We start from the raw sequence: 22,263 nt of genomic DNA on the forward strand, positions 1-22,263 counted from the left end.
AACAAAATGTCCTTTTAAAGCAGAACTGATCCGGTTGTCATTGTAAAGTCAGCTTTCTGCTCTATTTAAAGGCTCCGTACATTATAAATGTGGAAGCGTTGTGAATCGACAAGCTCTGAAAAGAAACCGTGTAATTGATGACAAGCTAACAAGTGATCCATCTGCATTCAAACAAATGATCAAAACAAAGAGCATCCAATCAAATTAAACATAAAAATATCCAATAGAAAGTTCTCCAAAATGTGAATTAGTGTTCATCAGTTTCTATTTGTGGCTGTTCAGTTTTCTCAGACATGTTGACATCACGTCTCCCTGTAATTGCATGATTGGATTGTATTAATAAGATTTGAAAGAAAAGAGCAGATTTGGGTTGCTGTGCAGATTAAACAGAATTTATATATTTGCATATATATGTTGTCAGGCTATACTGGGCAGCAGTGTTGCTTCAGTTTGTATCGCACTGCATGAGTTGTGATTAAATTAAATCACATCTCATGGTTGGTAAATTTGGACTGTTAACGGATCGATTTTAGCACTTCCATGTACCTGCCTCAGTTTTCATTGGAGTAAAAATGTTTTTTCCATAATATCCCTGTATTCAAGTGATCAGCAGAATAATGGTCATGTATTCATGATGATTTCTAACCCCTGTAAACCTGTTAAAGTGTAGGCGTGTGGATTTTTCTACACCAATAGAACTAATGTGTACAAGTGTTTATGAGCAACTTCATATTTTGGGAAGCGCTTTAGTTCCCCATAATTGGACAGGCCTTTCATCTCGCTCTTGCTGCTTTTGAATATGTGTTTCCTCATCGTGGCAGATCAAAAGCACCACTTTGCAGATTAAAAAGAAGACTGTACAAATGTGTGTGTGTGTGTGTGTGTGTGTGTGTGTGTGTGTGTGTGTGTGTGTGTGTGTGTGTGTGTGTGTGGATGCATGCGTGTCCGTGAATACTTGTCACTTAAAGGGAATATGAGGGGACATTGATATCAGCTCCTTCTTTTCCATTTGTATCACTTTTTATCTGATGGTCTTATTCCTTATCGAACTTCACTGCTCAGAAACCAGCTAAATTCATGAGAAATCAGTAAATCTTAGCGCAAGAAAACAGACTTGTGTTTAGTGTATTTGAGGCTGCATGCAGGGACTTAGACTGCTAAGCCGCAAAAGGTTGAGTTTAAGTCAAACTGATGATCATCTTTCCCTGACATACAGTTTTAAAGACATTGTTGTAGCTTGTTAACAGAAATGTCATGTTGTTATTCCAGTTTACTAGAAATTTGCCTGACTATGGAGACAAGGTGTGAATTTTTACTTCCAAGAAGAGCTGGATTTTTGGACGACATCAATCTTCACCCTCACCAATATACCACTTTGCTCCTATCTGTCTTTAGTTCTTTTACTGTATACTGTTTACTTTATAAAGTCTTTGAGAATGTTGTGTGCACACATGGAAAGGCAATGTTTATTACGAAACATTTCATGTGTAATGAATGTAAAAGCCTCTGCTTCTGCTTATGTCACCATTTAAAAAAACAAAAAAACTCCTGAGTTCAACTTTTTCTTTTCTTCACTTTTCCTGTCACCACCTTTGTCCTTCTCCTCTAGAGTTGACTGTTTTTAGCCAAACAAGACAAAAACAAATTGGGCAACAGTGCTAGTGTCCAGAGGTAGCATGGGAGCAGAATTCACCAGATGCTACTCTCCAGGAAGCTCAGTGAAATACTGTACTCTTCTAAACTCTATATACAAAGTCATTTGTAGGTTTTGACTTTCTTACAATATTACAAGTTTGAGCTTTTCAAATAACAGCAGAAAGTGAAAATAACAAAGTGTAGATCAATATGACAACAGATATAACCATAAAACACAAAGAATGTACAATATGGCAATGGATTTACTCATCATATATTCAGTAATACTTATAAAGATAAGAAAGTCTACTTCAAAATATTCACAATACCTTATAGTGTCTCAAATTGTTGAAATGTATTTTTTCGGCTGCCTAGCAGAAGAACCGTTAGTGTTTCCCCCTGACTAACAACAAAGCAGATCATGATGTAGATGAATAGCAGCAGTATGCATTTTGTGTTGTTTAGTATTTGTGTGCAGATTGTTGTCTTTGTATCAAATCAAATTTTATTTTTTTAAAGCACTTTTCATCTATTAAAAACATAGCATAGTGCTTTACACATTCAAAACCACCCCACACCCCCAGTCTTCCCACCATATACACACATGTATACACTCATACACACACACACTCACACACTGTGTGTACACAACCTATAAAAACTTAGAAAAACCTGTTCAGAAAACAAAAAAAACAAAAAAAGAAAAAAGAAAAACAACCCCAACAACCTGGGGCTGAATACAGATGACCCAGAGTCAGGAAACATCATCTCAAGCTCAAAGGGTTCTCTGCACTGGGTCCCGCCAACACCCCGCGGCCAGACCACCTCCACATATGGAGGTGACAGGTCAGCAGGGACCCACAGCAGCGATGCACTGCCACAGACTCCCCCCACACCAAAAGCTTCTCTACTCAGTAGCTTGAGATTTTACAAACTTAAGCAACATGCAGTAACTTGTGCAAATGTCACATGTAGTATCTTTTAGTCTGTTCACAATTTGTTGTGTTCAGATTTAAGGCAAGACTTTAAGGCAACGGTGCACTCTGCAAGAACACGCAGTTGTCCGCTAACTCAGACAAGGTGCCTGCACTCGTTTTTATTTGCAGAAAAATGTAGACTGTCATCACTGCACCTTGCACATCTTTGACACAAATATGTCAACATGGAGCACCAAACTGCTTTCGTGGCAATGTCCGCTTCAGCAGGTGTCTTCTGTGGAACGTATTTCGATAACGACACACCGAGGCAATCACCAACACAAAATAAAAATCATCCACACTGTTGCAGTGGCAGTTCTGTCACATTTGCATCTACACTGCCAGCAAAAACGTTGCCGTAAGACCTTCATTTTAGAGCCTTTGTTTGTTTTGTTTTTTTTAAAGATCTGTTTGTGTGTGAAACTAATGACATAGCATGCCCTTTATTTAAACACCTGGAGAAATGTTTTCATGTCAAGTTATAGTACACAAAGACTTGAGATAGAGGCAGTCTGGAAAGCATGAAACCATGCTGAAAGACTTTAAATGAAGTTGACACACACTGCACTTGTTGTCAAAGGTCACATGGTGATTATTAGTGAGATTATATGTAGGAAAATAAGGCATCTGTTAGCATTACGTCAAGAGCTTAAATGTCTTATGTGTTTTGTGTTTGCCAAGCTAATTTTAGTAGTGCCCACTAAACGTATTTATTGCAAATGCTCCAAAGCTTTTGACAGCCTAGAAGTAATAGAAAATCAATATTTATTTCAGAAGCAATAGAAAACTAAAACTTCCAGCTGGTGCTTCTATGAGTGGATTGTTCCTGGTTTCTGGGAAACAGACCAAGAATGCTGACCCACAGGGATGAGTTATGGTCCCATGTGTGGATATGAAAGATGCTAATCCCATTTTTCACATTTAGAAGAAGGCTGGATGGGTCGAGATTCAAATCTTAAGTTAGGTTCATTAGATGTAATGACTCTGTGCTTTTAATAAATGCTTCCTATTGTCGGTTTATCTCCTCGCTTTGCTCTTATAAAAGATTTGGAGTATAAGGCTTATGATTTTGTATGTTTGTGATGGCAGCGCTGACTAAGATATACTACTGCTATCACTTCAGAGGTTATATGTCAGATCTTACTTTGTCATGTCACTGACTCAACATCCTACCCTTCAAGTTTCAGAGTTCATCTTGTGAATGCAAAAGTATGATTAAGATGAGTATTTTCAGTCATAAGATAATCTTACATAACATTTTGCTTCCTCGTGTGTTGATGCCTCTGTTTGGTTGGCCCAGTCTGCTCTCGCCCTTTGTAAACCTTCTCGTTTTCATTTGAGGTGTGGATGCAGAGGAAGCCCATATGAGCACGAACAGTCTTTCTCGTCTTTGCTCCTCTTATTTTCCTCCCACTCCTCTTGCCCCTGCTTCTTAGTGATGGTGACAGCTGTTGTTTGTTCATTAACTTCTTTCATGTAACACATATCCCACAGCCTAAACACACACATAACAGGCATTCAGTTTCCTGCACGGACTTTACAAAGGCATAAAATCACAAACACGTTTTCCTTTAAGCAAACCTCACATAATCCTGCTTTTGCCTGCTGATCCTTTTAGTCTCCATGTAATTAGACTAATCAAGTGGTTTTTTTTGTGTTGAACAGTTAGATTCTTCTTACAGCACCACTTTAAAATGTACAAAACTCTGTTTGATCAGTAAAGTCTGGGGAGGAATAAAGGCATAAACGGATCAAACAGGAGGATGTGTATATTTTGCACACGCTCAAACTGAGTTCCGTCTTTGCCAATCAAGCCAAGGAGCAAATGTCCGTCTTTTTAGGCCTCACTGTCTCCCTGATCTTATGTCTCGTCCCCCATCACTTCTGTCCTTTTGTGCTGATTCATTTGAATATACCTCTGGTGCTCTTGTAAGAGCAAATTAAAAGCTGTTATTTTGTCCTTTCATCATATTTAATTGACAGAAGATTGCTCTTCCCCTGATTTCCTCTGTGAGCTTGTGTCAGCCTAATACACAGTAAACAAGGTGCTTCTTTTTATTCCATTTATTTGTTGGGTTTATTATATGGTACTGTGACTGGATCTGTCCAAAGTTTGGTACAAAGCAGGGCGAAGCAGTCCTTTAGACTGATCAAAGGGGAGAGTGACTTCTCAGCTTCATAACAGATTCATGTACTATCATCAGTCTTTTAGCATCTAACGCAGGACAGGCAAATCTTCTGTAATTGGTCTTGTCATTCAATATGTCGCCCCAAGAGGTCTTGTTTACACTCTACTAGTTTTCTAAAGAACATAGACACTATGCACTACTTAATTACTGCTAATCGAAAAGTGTCTGTGCTGATTTGGCATGTTCCGCTTGAAATTTCATGAAGCATTTCATTCATTTATATCCCTCTGGGAGCTACTGATCAGTGTATTTGCTGAACGTTTTCTGCCAGTCAGCAATTGGGAGCCTCCAAACCTGCATTGTTTGGTTCACCAAGCACACCAGACAATAGCAAGGATCTGGGGTTGGGGTTCAAAAGGTGTTGTAAGTGTGGAAATACTCTAACTCAAAGATATTTACACGGGTGAACTCCATCAGCAAATCAGCTGCAGCTTAAAGGGCATCACTTCCACTGGCTTTCATCCATTCCCACTCTGCTTTCTGGGACTGGATGCAGACTATTTTTAACAGCTTCTTTCTTCCTTTTCCTCACCAAGAAGTAAAGGTTAAATATCCCATAACCCTCTATAACTCTCTGTTTTGCACAACGTTACCTTCATTCTGCACCTAATCTTTATTTTCATGCTTTAGCTCATACTGCGATCATTATAATTAAAACTACTTCTTTTTGTTTATAGTGTGTACATGAAACTGTTTTGTTCAAAACACAGTAAATATCTGCCGGGGCTTGTCTCATCCGATGTAGTCTTTCTTGTTTTGTCACCCATTATTTGTTTGAAATCTGTATGTTTTCCATTTTGGAAAGTCACTGAAAACCAATTTCCTTCAGATTTCACCTTTTAAAATAGCTGTGAAGTCATCCATGCAACAGCTGACAGATGATGTTTTCCAGTATAGATTCATGGTGCATCATGACTATTCATTTGAATGACTCTGGTGTTAAATATATTCATGCTTCCATATTGATCTGACATCTGCTGTGTGTATCTGTACCATTGCTTGTCCTGAAGGGATCCGGTCTTCACCGGAAGGAGGTAGGTTGAGTTTTATCATATGACCTCCTGTCCTCTCACTGAATGATAAACTATGTGCTGAAGGCATGTTTGTAGAAATAATAAGAGTCAAATGTAGAGAGTACCGTAGTTTGTTTATGTATACACTTGCCAATTAGGTTTAACTGGAAAGTTTGTCCAAACTTTTGACTGGCACTGTATAAAAAGGGTTTTCAGTATATTGTGTGCCCCCCTTACATAAAACAATTCTTTTTCCAGTGTCTTATTATATGTATACTGTACCTTAGTAATTGTGCATTTAGTATAAAACTTTGGGGATTCTTGCTTAAATTTCAGGTCTACTCTGAATATACTATCTGAAAAATGTCTGCTTGTTTGCAGTTGGATGCCAGAAAAATGGCCAAATTCCACTGGTGACTGCAGAGACTGTCAGGGTTGCAGATTTATTTCCCTCCAACTCCAGCAGAGGTGTACATATTGAAAAAGCTAAAATAAAAAAAACAAAACAAAACATTGTTTTGCCAAGTTTAAAAATTGTGCTGTCCTGAATTCAGGTTTATACTTGCAGAGAGAGAGAGCTGATCCCTGGAGAGAAACCTGATAATGGCACAAAGACAGAAGAGTATCCCCGACTGTTAATATCATTCATCCCATATTATGTGCAAAAGACCACAGCAAATAACCAAAACATGTGCTGCTGAGAAAAGCGATAATGACCAAAGGTCATTAATTTTAGCAGATGGTTTTTATGGGGATGACTTGGGAATATTATCTGGAAAAGAAGAACTTTTGAGAAAGACAAACCGTGCGGACACACTTGCTCCTTTCCATTGTTTTATTTTCATGCCAAACTCAGCGGAGTGAAAACAGTATCTCTGTGATCATCCATGGGGTAAAAGGGACTGCTAGAGGCCACGTGGTATGCTAAGTTGTTACACTGTGTGGCCTTTTTTGAGTAGCAGAGCAGTGCTAAATGCTAACATTCATTCAATGTGTAATGGATTCTCAGTGGGGCAGCGGATATAAAACACTGGACATGTATGTGGGAACTGAAGCAGTTTAAACCAGGGTTAAAATATGCTTCTGCTGCAATGACATTAAATCAAATCTAATCTAAATCTGATGGGTACACTGGATATCCAGGTGCTGCAGATTACTCGCTATTAAATAAGTCAATTCAGATAAGCAGCTGCAAATAGTTTGCAACTGGAGGCTAATAATAGCAACATGAGCTGAATGGCAAGTTGCCTCCACAAGTAGAGGGAGTGTTATTGTTTAGGAAACAGACAGTTGAGGAAAGGTAGGCAGACAAATGAAGACAGACTCCAGCTAGAGTCATGTGTGAGTGATGGGTGAAGTAATTGAGCACAGCACGGCTGAACACAGGAAGGCGGTAGAGCGAGACAGCTTGCTTACAGTAAACATTCCAGGAAGTAATAAGCCAACCGTCAACTAGTTGTTGTTGCGATGGGAGCTGAGGGGGTGGACGACCTGTGGAGGTTAGATATCTCACGCACTTCCATTGAGCAATAAACTAACTGGGAGGTGGAGACGACAGAAGAAAGATGAATACAATAAAGTATGAAAAACTTAATCGGACTAGAGAGGAAGATGAAAATGACAAAGAAGAGGGATGAAGAGGTTGTTATGAGTAGGTTGAAGAAGCAGCAGTGTAGAGGGAGCACACAAGCTGTAGAACTAGGAAAATGAAATGCAATAAAGCACTAATTATGCACTTTGGCACCCTTTTTCTTCATGCCATCTCCTCCTCTTTTGTGCATACTGCTGTCAACATGGGTTTCCCAAAGCTTTTTAGTTATTTCCAACGTACTTCACTGACTTGTTTTCTTCTGGCGCCTTGATGCGAGTCTAACAGTGTTTTGTAAAGGAATCTTGGTGTTAATTTGGAGTTTGACAAGTAAAAGTAGGATGTCAAAGTAGCGTCAAATCATGGCAATGCCATCTCAAGACGCTTTACAGACAGGAAAAAAAAAATGAAAGCCAATTCATAATAGCCTATATAAGGAAACCAACAGACTTGGCTTTTAGAAGCATAAATTTTAAAATAGCTTTTATGCTTTCGGCAGTATTTTACAGTCTGACTGTCTCAAAAAGGCCACCAGCACCTGGATTTAGCTGTGTAAATAGGTAAGAGGCTCTTGTTGGAAAACTACTACATTGATGATAATGGTACAGCTGGAAACAAGGTAATATTATCAGATGCAGTGAGAAGCAACAACTCACAGCAATGTTTAATAGTGGAAAAATTAGAATATTTCCTCTCAGCTGTTATCAGTGAGGCTGATCAAGAAAAGACCTTCACTTGTTAGGGAGCATTAATATTGGACTGTAATGTGACAAAAAAAAAAAGCTCACATGGCCTCAGTTAAACCTAAACAGATACATTGCTGTTTCTGAAAGTAACACTTTACTACATAAAACATCGAACAGGAGAACATTAACGACAAAGAGCTCATATATATGTAATATGTCAACAAACTGATAAAATCTATTTAACCAGCACGTAAACAACACAGACATAAGTTGTGTAAGGAAACAATCTCTAATACTCTGTAGGTTGTTGCAATATTCTGATTCTTTAAATGACCCCCACGAACCTCCGATATATGTTCTACGAAGTGTTGCATATTTATGTTCGTAACCTTTTAAAATGAGCATTAATGGACATTTTCAGGATATATTTTCAGCATTTTTTTTTTTTTTTTTTTAAATGAAGCACATCTTTGCTGCTGGACTTTGGCGTCTCCAACATTAGATTGGTCAGGCATCCTCCTGACCTTCTGTTTTGCTTTTAATCTAAACTTGAAATGTTTTACTTTCTCGATTAATCCCTCTTCACATAAGAAAAACAATCTAGCAAGCTGCTGAAGCATCTTAAGGTAAAGCGCCAAACCTCATGCCGCTTGTTTGTGATGCAGAAAAAACACGGCATATCCTGTAAAACTGAGAAGTGCTGTTTGTGTGAATGAATGAATGTGGCTTTTAGTGTAAGAAGCACTTTATTAGTACTGTCCATTTGTTTTTTTTTGTTGTTTTTTTTAATCAATCTATATATGTGTATAAGGACGTATATGAATAAATATTTTGAACATAATACACAAATACTTCAGAGCAGTAATGAAATAGACTGTGCAAACAATTTTCCTTTTGTGTCAGGATTTATCTTTTGAGCTCATATTTGTTCATAGGAATGTCACATCTATGTTCCAGCAGTGTATGGGTGGGTTGGTGCTGGAAACTCTGGCCTCTTATCTTTGCTTTGAACTGAAGCGTTGTTGAGAGACCCACCCAGTAGCCTGTCCCTCAGAGACCAGACCGGAACTATCTGTAGAGTCAGCTGTTTACCGTACACTGGACACGTTTTGGGGTAAATCGGCCGACGCTGATATCTGAACTGCTTTCTCTCTTACACGGCCTATTACAATGAAATAGTGTTGTTATTAAATTAAGACTGACACAGGGAGAAATGGAATATGGGTTGTGGTTATTGATCCAAACAAAGTGTAATCAACGAGAAGTCAATTTTATTTATAGATTTCTAACGATAATGAATCTCTAATTCCCCGGCATCGTCTCAAAGTCTCTGTTGGTCTCTGTGTGAGATCGATGGATGAGTTATTTAAGGGTGCACAGAAGCTGTCGGATCATTTCATCTGAGCGCACTCAAAGCAAGACCCCAATCAGCGGGGGCCACCACAATTCAAAAACTCTCCCCCCTTTCAGCTGAACGATGTGAACTGTGAATAAATTGTTTCGGACAGAGAGGGAAAGTAAATGTCACACCAGAGCTTAACAGGTTGCGTCACACTTCTGTAAAAGGCAGCTGTAAACAATGTGTGAACAGGCTTATACAAGTTCACGGTGTCAGAGGATTTTAAGGTCACTGCAGCAGCCCCCCCCCCCCCCCCCCCCCCCCATAACAGTGTTTTATTTTTCTCCGGCTAGTTCCTGTAGGGCTACAATAATATTTGAAGCTGTCTAATTCAGGGCAGGATAAATATTTATGAAGCGATTGTAGCAGTTTTTTTCTTTTCTTATCCAGTACAAAGTAGCAGTTAGGTTGCCGTGGAGATTTTATCAGAGGTTTTGTTGGTTGGACTGGTGATGTTACTGAATATGTAGCTCAGTACCCATACATGAAGAAAAGTTGTATTTTTGGGATGTTATCAGGAACTTTGCAAAAAGGGATTTGAATATATCCTTTCTTGTAGATTTGTCTGTTTCTAGTCAAAAGGAGACATTAAAATGTCTGAATGATGTCCTGAAGTTTTCTCTTTACAGCTGTGTAGCAGAATGCTTCATTTTCTGCATGTTTTTTTTTCTTCTTATGGATGTTCTGAAGACATAATTTGCTTTATTATTATTATTGATGCTGACTTCTCCCCTTTTTTTTCCTGTCATTTTGCTTTTGATTTGGACAGCCCCATCGACAGGAGCTATCTATGTATTCATCAGAATAACATTTTTATTAGGTAACAGTGTAGAGAGCAAGCAAACAAACATGTACCCAGTTCTCAGTTTTGTCTTCCTCTTCAGGTGCATAAATTTGTCTAATCTTTATGTTAATTCCCGCAGAAAAATCCACTGACTTGTTTTGTTTTTCAACAAAGGTTAGAACAACCCTTCATTAGTGCACTACATTAATTGGTCTAGTCACCCAACCTTTTCCGGCCTCTTGTCAGCCACAGCAGGTGTTGGGTTCATGCGTTAAATCTGCTCCCTGGCAGCAGCTTCAGAAACAATCACGTCACTGTGACTTTCTAAAAGTTTGACATGTTGTTCTGTGTTTGTGTGTTTTGTGTGTGTGTGTGTGTGTGTGTGTGTGTGTGTGTGTGTGTGTGTACCTCTGTTTTAGTGTAGAACTATGTTAATAATAGTTTGTGTACACTATCATTAAATAAAGGCTCAATTCTGACACTTGTGTAGCTCAGATTGTCACCAAAAAGCTTTTCATATATTGACATTAAGCAATTACCTTGTTGCACTGAATTCTCAGGGTTCGTAGGAGGGTTTTCTATCAAGATTTAATTGCTTACCTGGGCACAAAAGGATTTGAGGTGATGTATATTTATCTGTGTGGCTGTGGTTTTATCCATAGGTAATACCAGTCTGTTTACATTCCTCCTCTTTAAGTTAAAAAAAAAAAAATTATCAGTGAAAATTAGGATTCGAGACTAGCTAATTCTTTAATAATTTAAACCCAGTTTGACTTGTATTGTTGTCGGCAGGATTTGACACAGATTGGTATAGAACATGTCAGGCTGCCTTCACATACATGTACCATCCCAATGGTGCAATATTATTCTCAAACACAGCAATTAGCATTAGGGAACCTGTGTATTTGACCTCAGTCAGACAATTTGAGATTCCATAGCTTTTGAGATAGAAAAATGGTTCTTTTAACTTCATTAATGTTCATCTGATACATTGCTGAACTGCTTGAACTTTCGGGTTTCTCTTTTTGATAGTTTTATACATAAACTTACACAGTCAATGATTTGTGACCAATGTCTGTGGTAGAGAATACATCTATACTTCAGGAAGATAAATCAAGTACAGACAGACATGCTGTCACCTTGTTAAGTCGCTGTAGTGAATGTTTGCAAGTCAAGCAGGCCTGAAAAAACTTTACCAGGAATTACTTTTTTTTTTATTTTTTTTTTTTTTTAACCGTTATCTAGAGTTGTTGGGCTTTTTTCTGTCAGATGCTGTTTGGTGTTATGTAAACTAAGTCTATGCCTGCTATTTATAGTTTTAGGGAATCAGTTTGAAAACTTCAAACATCCTTTCCCATCCTTGTGAAATATTGCAGTCTCTCTGTGATCACACCGTCAACTTTTTTCTCTCTTCTCCTTTTGCTTTGGGGATTGGAAGATTTACCCCTGCAATGGTTGTAATCCGCTTAGTGATGTAGCCTAATATTAACCCTCACATCCGTTACCCTGAGCTGCTGATATGAGGGCTAGAGTTTGCATTCTTGACAAATGTGTTTTTTGTTGTTTTTTTTTTTTTTTTTTTTTTTTTTATTTAAATCACAGAGTTGCTTGCACAACATGAAAACACCTGAACTCTTCAGTCATTAGTTATGTTCCTGACCTAAACCTAACTTTATTAAATATGTATGCTTATCAACTGTGTCAATTTCTGAAAGTTCATTTTATTACCGACCCTGAAAGGCCCCTCAGACAGGATTTATTTGTCACTATTCATCAAAAATGCTCAAAAAGGGCCTGGAGTATGTAAATACTTTTAATTAGCTAAGCGCACTTCAAAGTATTTGTCTTATGAATATGCAAGATCATTGGTTTTTTTTTTCTCCTTTTTCCTCACTTGACAGCCATCTGTCTGGATGTCTTTGATGCGCAACACATGTCTGCCCTGCTGTTCAAAATGCCAATACACACACACACACACACACACACACACACACACACACACACACACACACACACACACACACACACACACACACACACACTGAAGCTCACTTCCTCACACAGATCTAATTTATGGAATCAATTTTAATGCTTGCTCCTCTTGTCATAGCCCTGAGGACCGCAGCTGGTATCCAAGTCTTTTTACAGCAGTTACTCCATGTGATTTGATTGAATTGGAGAATTTTGGGGTGCGATTATTGGTTTTTTTTTCCCCCCAGGCTGATTATGTTCAAAACTGGGCAGATCTGAACTCTAATGGGCATTTGTAGTTTGTTTTAAAAGTTGAGACTGAAAAATGAAATAAATGTTTAAATTAAACTGTATGACTTAGGTGGTAATTGAATCCAAATGTATCGTCCCTAAAACCCCTGTCATCCTCTTTGTTCATTTTCTTGATCAAAAAAAACAAATTTTCGTCGTTCCTTGACTTTGCAGGTTGAAATTTCCACCCACTGTTTCTGCTGTTGATATCTTTCCATTAACTCTTTCAGCAATGCTTAGTTTCACCACTTATACAGGCCATTTCTGTTATGATAATCATGGCCACCTTTCTTTTTCCTAACACTAACTAAATTCTGGTTATTGAACTCCTTTCGAGCCCTCACTTTTCTCTTAAGCTCTCCTCCCTCTGCCATGTTCTCAGCCCGTGGAGGCCTCAGGAAGTGGGTGTGTAATGTGTTGAATTGGTTTAGGGGAGAGAGAGGTAGAGGGAGGAGGGGAAAGGGAGGATACTGATTAAAATAATAAACAGCTGTGTGATAGAGTGGGGCTAGTGGCCAGCGAGAACAAGAGCAACAGAGGAGTGGAAAGGAATGGGGTACCAGCTTGGAAGTTTGCAAGACCCTCTTAAGGATTAAAGAGTCGAACCCGAAAGGTACCTTCCTTATGAAGGAAGTTTCCTCATCCAGGGGAGATGAGGAGACAAATAAACTGTTTCTACTTCAGCTTTTGAAGAGTCGGCAAGATAATCGGCGGAGCTCAGACTCAGAGAGGCCAGCAAGTCGGGATCTTGACACCGAGCCTTCAGGCAGCTCTCTGTGAGCATGTGGCTCCAACAAAAAGAAGAAGGCATTCTTTGACTAAGTGGCCCAGTCATGGGAGTGATTAGGAGGGTGTGATAGAGCGAGACCAGACCGCTTGAGACCTGAGAGGCGGCAAGGGAGGCAGACACTGAGGTGGCTCTTTGAGTCTACGTTACCTTTGCTCAGAGAAGCGAGTGGGCAAGCCATGTGCCTCTTTGTGCTGCCGCCTCTCTTCTTGAAGGGTGTAAGGTTGTGCGGCAGGCAGGGATAGAGTGCTTTTTATCAGAGTAATTGAGAACAACCCCCTTGGCCCTGCCCTGGGTTGGACTGCTGGACACTGTGTAAACAGCGTCTTTCATGCCCAGAACGGAAGTGGAGGAAGGGGAGCATAGCAGCGTTGAACGAGGGAGATAGACCCGAGGATTACATCAACCCACACTTCTCCCAAGACACAAGCCTTTTTTTCCACTTTGCACACCTCCATCCAAGATTTTTGCTGGATTTCCATCAGTTTCAGTGCCGTGTTTCTGCCCAGAGGACCTCATCTGTTAGCCTGCAGCTGCAATCTTGTCGATCCTCCAGTGGCACCAGTCTTCACCTAGTCCCAGTTCTACTATGAATGCAGGGTAACAGTGACCCTCACGACTGAGCACGGGGCTGCCTGTGAGAGGAGGATGCTACGATCATGTGGTGGAACCAGGCGAGCACACACACCGGCATGCATACACGAATGCTGCCAAGGGGTGTGTGAAGTGTGTATATCGCCTATTTCTGGACCAAAACCTGGGTTTCTCCCTTCTGTGTTTGGACTTTTTACAAGCACTAGGCCTCTCTTTTGCGAGATCAAAGATTGTTCAAGCTCTGGATTTACTAATGATCTGACCCCTTCGGAAGGTCCACATCTTCATCCTAACCACTGGAGGACTCACCTAGCTGTCAGAAGTCTTCATCGTCTTTCGATCTGAATCACAGTGAAGATGTAGCTACTGGAGGAAGGGGGAGGAGCCGCAGGACAAAGTCCACAATGATTGGCTTGAATTTCAACTTGCAGGAGCTGCTAAGAAAGTTTGAACAGGTATAAATCTGAGAGGGTATATTGAGAGGCTTTTTTTTTGTCTCACTTGAGCTTAAAGTTAAACTAAATCAAACTCAAATGCATCAGTGTGAGGACAGCCAACTTTGCTCTCCCTGAGTTTGTTATATTGGACATACTGTTCAGCTTTATGAAGTCTGAGCAGTCATTATCAGACTCATTTCTATGAAATAAATGGTTCTGGACAGCTTTACCAGTTAGAAAGTGCTACCATGCTGAGAGAGTCTTACTCCTAAATGAGACCCACAGCCCTGGTAAAATTAGCATAATTTTTTAATTTGTTTTATGAAGGGATAAATTACAGTGAGGGTTTGTCACTATAACAATGATCATTGGGGTGGATTATTGTAATATGTCCTTGGTATGTTTGAGTGTATTCTGATTTAGCCATGACTTAATGTAGTTAGGGCTTTGTTTCCAGGAAGAGGCTAACATGGTCTCTCCCTATTTTCAGCTTCACATAACTAGCTAACCTCTGTCCCTCAGCACACTGTGTGATTCAAAGCCTATACATGTTCCTACTGTTTCTTCGCTTTCACATATGCCTTTTTCTGAGTAGGTTTCTGTTGTGTGAGTTAGATCTGTTCTGAAATCTTTTGCATGCTTCATGCATCTGCAGACAGGTTTTACTCCTAATAACTTAATTATCTGCACATGTGGCTTAATGGATTTCTTGCTTGAGTTGTTTTGTGTGAGTTTGCGAAATTTAAAATCCTTCACATGTAAATCAGTAGTTCATAATCAACTAAAAACAGAAAGTCTTTACTGGCAGGCTGACCTGTGGCACACAAATGTTTTTTTCTTTTACTTGCTGTGTTTGTATATGTGGAGAAAGAAAATGATCTGTCTTTTAATCACTTCAGGAAGCACACTGGCTAACATAAACCACTGCTTCCAAGCGGTCATTCACCAGGTGAAATGAAATTAAAAGGCTGCTTTGTAAATGACTCTTTACCTCTGTGTTCCTCTCACAATATGTGCTTTCTGACTTGTATATGAATGCGTTGGTGTGTTTGAGTAAAAGTCTGCCCTATGGGAAAGTTGGAGTGCGAAAAGGGAAGAAAAGGGAAGCACTTGGGTAATGACTTGACACAAAGCCAGCTGGCTCTGCACCGCACTCTTTCACTCTACGTATATCTATCCAGCTTTCGTTCTCTCTGTCTTCTTCACTTTCTCTCCTTTTTGACCTTTAAGAAGCAGTGATTTTATGGGTGATTGTCTTTGCAGATCAGAGTGTAGGGATTTGGTCCAGTCTTTGGTAAACGTCTACTGGCATTCAGTAAATTGCTGCCCATTGCCACAGATGTCTGTGTGTTGGTGTTTTGTGTGTAGTGTGGTCACAAGACCGCACTCGAGAACACTTCAAAGCCTACAGGACCTCTGGTTGGAACGATAGATCTTGTCACAAATAGCTTGTGTGTTAGTCTTGATTTTTCCTACACAGTTTGTACTCTTTTGTATGTTGCACTCTTGTTGATGCCTAAAAAAACATTTACGCAATTTTTAGGGCCATACTTTTATCATAAAAGATGGATGTGCGTTACCTGTTTTGTAGGTGCTGTTTTGAGGTTTAAATTTAGTGGTTTAGTTTGTGCTGTCCTGCGCTTTTGCAATCACAACTGATCTAAGCATTAACACCAAAACACAACCATGAACTACCATTGGGCAAGTGAACCCTCCAGGACAATGCATATTCATAATGCAGCTATAATGTGGGAGTTCAGGCTTTTACACCAAACTAAAATGGGAAGAAAAAAAAAAAAAAGCTGAAACAAAAGGCTTCCTATTCTATTTGCACAGATCGGCGTCTAATAAATAGTATTGTATATAGTAAAGCTCACACCTTAACTGCATGAACTACTCCTGCATGGGGGGGAGTAAAGCAGTAGCCAGTACATTATTTAATACTAAAATCTGTAGTTTTTTTTTTTGTTTTGTTTTGTTTTAAAGAAAAATTAAAGAAACTGCTTGCTCAGTTCTGGGTTATTTGGTTCCATTTTAGCATCCATAATAATTCAGGTCAAACAAAAGCATTTGTTTACTTTGAATTAAAAACCTGCATTTCAGTTTTAACTAACATTTGATGGATTTTTTTTTTAATTTTATACTATTATTCAACATTTAGGCACAAAAAAAATAACTTAATATCCCCATATAGTTGCTTCCTTGTTACTTTCTTTTGGAGGTCTTCTGAGCACCCCAGTTAGGAAACGACCCAATCAGAGACCCAGGACATGCTCTAGGGTCTATCTGTCCCTCCTGGCTTGGGAACTCCTCACTGTTCCCCAGGGGAGTGTTATTAGGGAGATATTCTCTCCTGAACCAGTTTCTTCTGCAATTCATCTCAGACAACTGTAAGAAAATGGATGGAGAAGTGGACAGATTAACATATAGAGTAAATTCAATACATTGAAATAGCTGGGGGAAAAAATCTGAATATGAAATAAATAAATAAATGTTGATGATCTGTGATGGAACTGATGATGCATTACACACCCCCGTAAAAAGAAAAGAGCAACAGATGTTTACTGATGCTCCCAGCATTTGTTGGCTCCATGTATAGGAGCCTTTATATAGAAATTCATGCACTGATGTTATGAAAGGAAAAGCTAGCTAGAAAGATCAAAGCCTGTTTTTGCGCCAGACTGTGAACATCTTGAGCTACAGGAAGACTGTCACACTTTAAAATGAGCTTCATGTGGTCCTTAAAGGGACATCTTGATCTCTGAGGCTGTTATTCAGTAAGGACCCAATAAATGACTGAAAAAACTAACACTGTCACCATCACTGCTCACTTCACCTGTCATCCCTCTGTTTTATTTATATATATATATATATATATATATATATATATATATATATATATTCTTAAATATGACTATAATTGTGTCAATGCACAGCTTTGTCTTGGATAAGAATTTTCTGGTTGCGTTCAAATATTTAAATCAAAAGCTATGTAATTTGTATGTTTCATAAATACAGTCATAGTAAGATTACATGAATCTAAGACAATATATAGTGTTGAAGATGGGTTATGTCACAGACAATCTCTGGAATTTATATTTCTATACTGTGGTGTGATGAGAGTCGAAGCCCCAAAGCTCATCTCTATCAACACTAATTTTGTCCCAGTTGCAAATCCATCTCTGTGCCCCAGGCACTGTAACTCTCATCTGTATCATATTGGAGTCTTTATCTTCAGTTGAAATAGGTTGAACTGAGGAGAGTCCCAGATGACAGTGAGAGAGAAGAATATGGAGCAGTTTCACACATCTAAAAATAAAACATTTGACAGGATCCTCTGCTTGCGTCAGCCTCCCTTGTGGCTCAACCCTCTCGAAAAAACACTCTCACGCGCCCTTTGAGATGTGGTTGTGTAATATAGCTGCTGTGTTTAGCATGCTCACACCCACAGACACACATGGAAAACTCACACCTTGTCACAATATTGAATGTGGTGGTCTATTGTAGCCCCACAGATTCAAATGCAGAATGTTTCCACTTCAGTGGAAATATAACACTTCATCCCAGCATAAAATTAGCAACACATACTATTGAAAAAATATGAGGACACGTAGTCCTCATATTACTCAGTGTAGCGTTAGCATGGAGGCGGGCTTTGCTGAGGGACTTGCTCCTGGTTGGGCTCAGATTCCCAAGTCTGTAAAAGAGGAAAAAGCTCAAATCTTTTGAGGCAAAGTAACTTCAGGACTCTCCATAAAAAATTAAACTTCTCTATCCTCTGCAAATATGTGCAGTGTGCCATGAGCTCACTCAAGGTTAATTTGTGCAACAAACCCCAACATTATGTTCTTTGACAGGCTAGGCGACTGTAAAATCCAATTTTGGATGAAATGAACAAACTTTACCGCTGTGCTTGGTTGCATGTGCAGTCAGACCCTTTAAATTTCCCTGAAGCATATCTTTTTTTCTCTTTATTTGTAGGACATCCAAGCTGAGATCGATGCCCACAATGACATCTACAAGAGCGTGGACGCGAACAAGTCAAAGATGGTCAAAGCACTGGGTAGTTCAGAGGAAGCTGTGCACCTTCAGCACAGACTGGATGACATGAACCAACGGTGGAGCGACCTGAAGGCCAAATCAGCCAACATCCGGTTCGTAATTCTCTCCTGTAAACCAGTCCTTGGTCATCTCAGACTGCAGTTTTTTTTTCTTGCTTCTTAAAACTCTGCAATATAACCATTTTGGTTGGATTGTGACATTGGTTTAGGAAGATCCTGCTCTATGCTTTTTCTCAGGTAATTGCGTTGCATATGCTTGTTTTTAGGAGAAATTAAGGTTCTTAATAAAAAGAACATGTAGTGCTCTGAACACTGGAACTTTTCTTACATGTAATCCAGCTGTTGTACTTTGTGTGATGGTTTGGCATCTAGGTAGAAAAGAAAATAACATTTGGTAGGGTTTTATTTCTAGGGGCAACAAACATTTTGCATTATTGGTGTCATTCTGTCTGAAACCAAATTTCTTATTGACCCTAAGCTCCAGCTCCTCTACAACATCAAGTGAAATCTCCACAGGGCAAAAATGAAACGACAAATCAAAACATACTTGCATATATTTGAGGAGCATGGTGCATAGCACAAATACAACAACCCTGTGAGACACAAATATCAAACAAAACTGGGTGTCAGGCTTGTAACTCCTGTATGCTGACACCCGAGAAAACATTCAATATCAGTAATGATTATAAGATGGAGTTCATTAAATTTGCTGCTGTGAATGTAGACTAAAGTTGTCTTGTTGACACATTTGAGTTCATTCCAGTGAACTAAGTACATAATGTTTCTTAGAGTCCGGTTATTAGATTGAACTCATTTTCTGTGAATGATGGTACTTAAAAGTAATAGATGGCAGCTATTTTTTACAAAGTGGTTATATGTACAGAACTTTGTTGTGATTCCGCAGACTGATTCGCTGTGTGCTGGTTTTATAATGCTGACGATAGACCTGCTGCTGTTTGTCATTTTAGTTTGTGTCAAATTAATTCGTCTCACATTTGAAGTTTGAGGTAAATTAGTTCTTTCTTTAGATGCTTGTTCACTGCAATATCTGTAAATGAAATACACTGTCGAGCCAATGACCAAAAGTTGCCTTCTGAATCTTACTAAGCAAACTGGTAGAATCTCCTCCTGAATAATTACTGCATGGCTGATTATTCTTCAGCTGTCGACAAATTATTTAACCCAACTGACGCATGGAGTAACTTCTCACCGCTTAAGCCAGTGTTTTTCAACCACTTTGCCGTGGCACATTTGTGTGCCGTGAGAGATTATCAGGTGTGCCCTGAGAAATTGCCCAATTTCACCTCATTGGCATAAAAAGCAGCTCTGTGTTCATCCAAACAGGCCCCAGTGAAAGATAATAAAATTCCTTTTTCTTGTGTTTATATGATTTCTATTTAAGAGGCTTTGACTTGATGGACTTTATATCAATAATATGGACTATTAAAAAAAAAAAAAAAAAATTTAGGTTTTTGGTGTGCCTTGTAATTTTTTAGTGAAAACAAAAGTGTGCCTTGTCTCAAAAAAGGTTGAAAAATACTGGCTTAAGCAACCGTGTGGAATGATACACAGTAATGTGTTTACTGTAAAAATGTCAAATTATTGGCATGCATCAAGTAGAAATTTGTCTAAGTAGATTTCAGAAACTGGCTTAAGAACTGTTCAACACTGGAAGGATTGGTGTGGAACCATAGACTTGGAGGGAGAAATATGGTCAGTTAAAAAAAAAAAAAAAAATCCTTTTTGGTGATCAGTTGTCACTTAAATGTTTGAAATCAAATCAAAGAAAAACACCAGTAGAACTGAAAGCTATGTTAAATAGTTAAAATAAGAACATTTCCACACAAACAATGTGACGGGAACACAGTGGATTGGGACTGAACCTCTGTGTAGCTATAAGAAAATCATTAATCGGCGAGGCCAACCAGAGAAAAAGGCTCTACTTTTTCTAGGGGTCATAATAATTGGACTCTGAATTAATGAAAGAAGGTCATGTGGTAAGTAAGTAAATTTTATTTATATAGCACCTTTCACAGACAGAAGTCACAAAGTGCTTCACAAAAAAGCAAAATACAAAAATAAAATACATATAAAAAGATACAACAAAAACACTGTATATAAAAATAGACACAGAAACTGCTGGTCATAACACCCCTAATCTACACAGCTGGGTATGCCTGCCGAAACAAGAAGGTTTTAAGATTGCACTTAAACACATCAACAGACTCAAGCGAACGTAGGGAGGGTGGAAGATCATTCCAGAGCCTCGGCGCAACAACCTGAAAAGATCGGTCTCCTCGGGTTTTAAAACGAGAACGAGGGACCATGAGTAAGTTTTGATCCAACGATCTCAACCTCCGCATGGGGGTATATGGACACAACAAGACTTTTAAGTGGTCTGATGGGTCCAGATTTACCCTGTTGACAGCGTGATGCGAGCTTCAGAGTAAGATGAGAGGCTTTGTGCTGTGGTTGAAACTTTCTCATCATCAGTTCAAGATCTTGGTGAAACATTTACTGGATGGAAATAAATCTTGTAACATTGCAGTAGCTTCTAAAAACAATGCCACAACAAATGGGTCTGTCTGTCATAGCTAAAGATGGTCCAAAATAATATTAGTGTTTGGATTTTTGGGGGTACCAGACAATACATTTACCTGATAAACTACAGTCTGGATCTGAATGTGACTAAGTGGTTGCAGTCTGCAGCTCTTAGAGCTATAAAAACAATGTAAGTCAGTTTTATGCTGCACCAACAGCTGCTCTGTCTGTGTTTAGTTCTACTTGTAGAGGAGTAGAGGGGCTCTGTGCTGCTTGGTGATGCTGCTGTATGTTGTGTTGAATTTAGAGGCCTAACAAAAGTGGCAACATTGGTATTGATGCTGTTGCATATTAATAACTAATTAATATGACATTTTTTCCTAAAAAAACAAAACAAAAAAACACCATCAAATAATCTGACTGTCAGTCTGGATTTAGGTCAAGGAGTTCAACATCACTAACAGTGACAGGATCAATTGTGAAAATCATAAAAGCTATTGATCAGAAGCAGTGAAATTGGAATACTTTTGGATCTGAAAGAAAGCATTTGACACTGTTGATCATGACATACTGACCCCTAGACTGAAACGGTATGAGCTTGGCGTGACAAGTCATATACATCAAAGATAGCAGTTTGTAGGGTGCAAATTCATCCTTATGATTGGACACTACTTGTGGTGTCCCACAAGGGTCAGTGTTGGGTCCAAAATTGTTTACACTATATAAATTAATTTGGTCACAGATAATTTAATTTAATTTGCAGATATGTTTTTTTATGGAGAAAAACTGAAAGAAATGATAGATGAAGTTTGCCAACATCATAATTTCTGCTGATTGGATAGTTAAGAATAATGCAGTTTAAAAACGGGCAGAAATGTGCTGTCTGGTTTAAAACGTAGACAAGAATATCCATAACTGGTGCAAAGTCCTTAGATCCAGAAATGAATGCCAGCTGTGCATTTACACACATGCATGCATGAATGAGTGTTCTTTTTTTATTCTTCTTATTCAGCACAAGTTTTTTTCCCCCAATGAGAAAAAACTTTTCAACAACACTTATCTGTGACCTGTTGGTCAAAATAGGATGAAAAAAATGGAATAGTTTAGATATTCTCTTATCAGTACACAAATTGAAAAGGCCACAAATGTCCATAAAACAGTCTGCCCTTATTTATGAATTAATATATTAAATCTGCTGCCCACGGCGACTTTATAGGGAATGGAAATTTTTCTCCTTCCGATCATTGAAATGAAGGCGCAGCATCCAATTTGAGAAGTGCTGCACCAGAGCACCGGGCCATTACGCGCAG

General features: G+C 38.9%; 1 protein-coding gene across 3 annotated transcripts in view; it reads left to right on the top strand.

Moving 5' to 3' along the window:
* Window positions 1–22,263, top strand: part of utrn (utrophin) — a 180,033-nt gene that overhangs the window by 83,434 nt on the left and 74,336 nt on the right. For all 3 annotated transcript variants that reach the window (XM_079255303.1, XM_079255301.1, XM_079255302.1), the window contains one exon: window positions 18,333–18,505. In XM_079255303.1, coding sequence (XP_079111429.1) covers window positions 18,333–18,505 — 173 coding nt within the window. The remainder of the gene's footprint in view (window positions 1–18,332; window positions 18,506–22,263) is intronic.

This window comes from Telmatherina bonti (genome assembly GCF_933228915.1).
Source record: "Telmatherina bonti genome assembly, chromosome: 16".
NCBI classification, from domain to species: Eukaryota; Metazoa; Chordata; class Actinopteri; order Atheriniformes; family Telmatherinidae; genus Telmatherina; species Telmatherina bonti.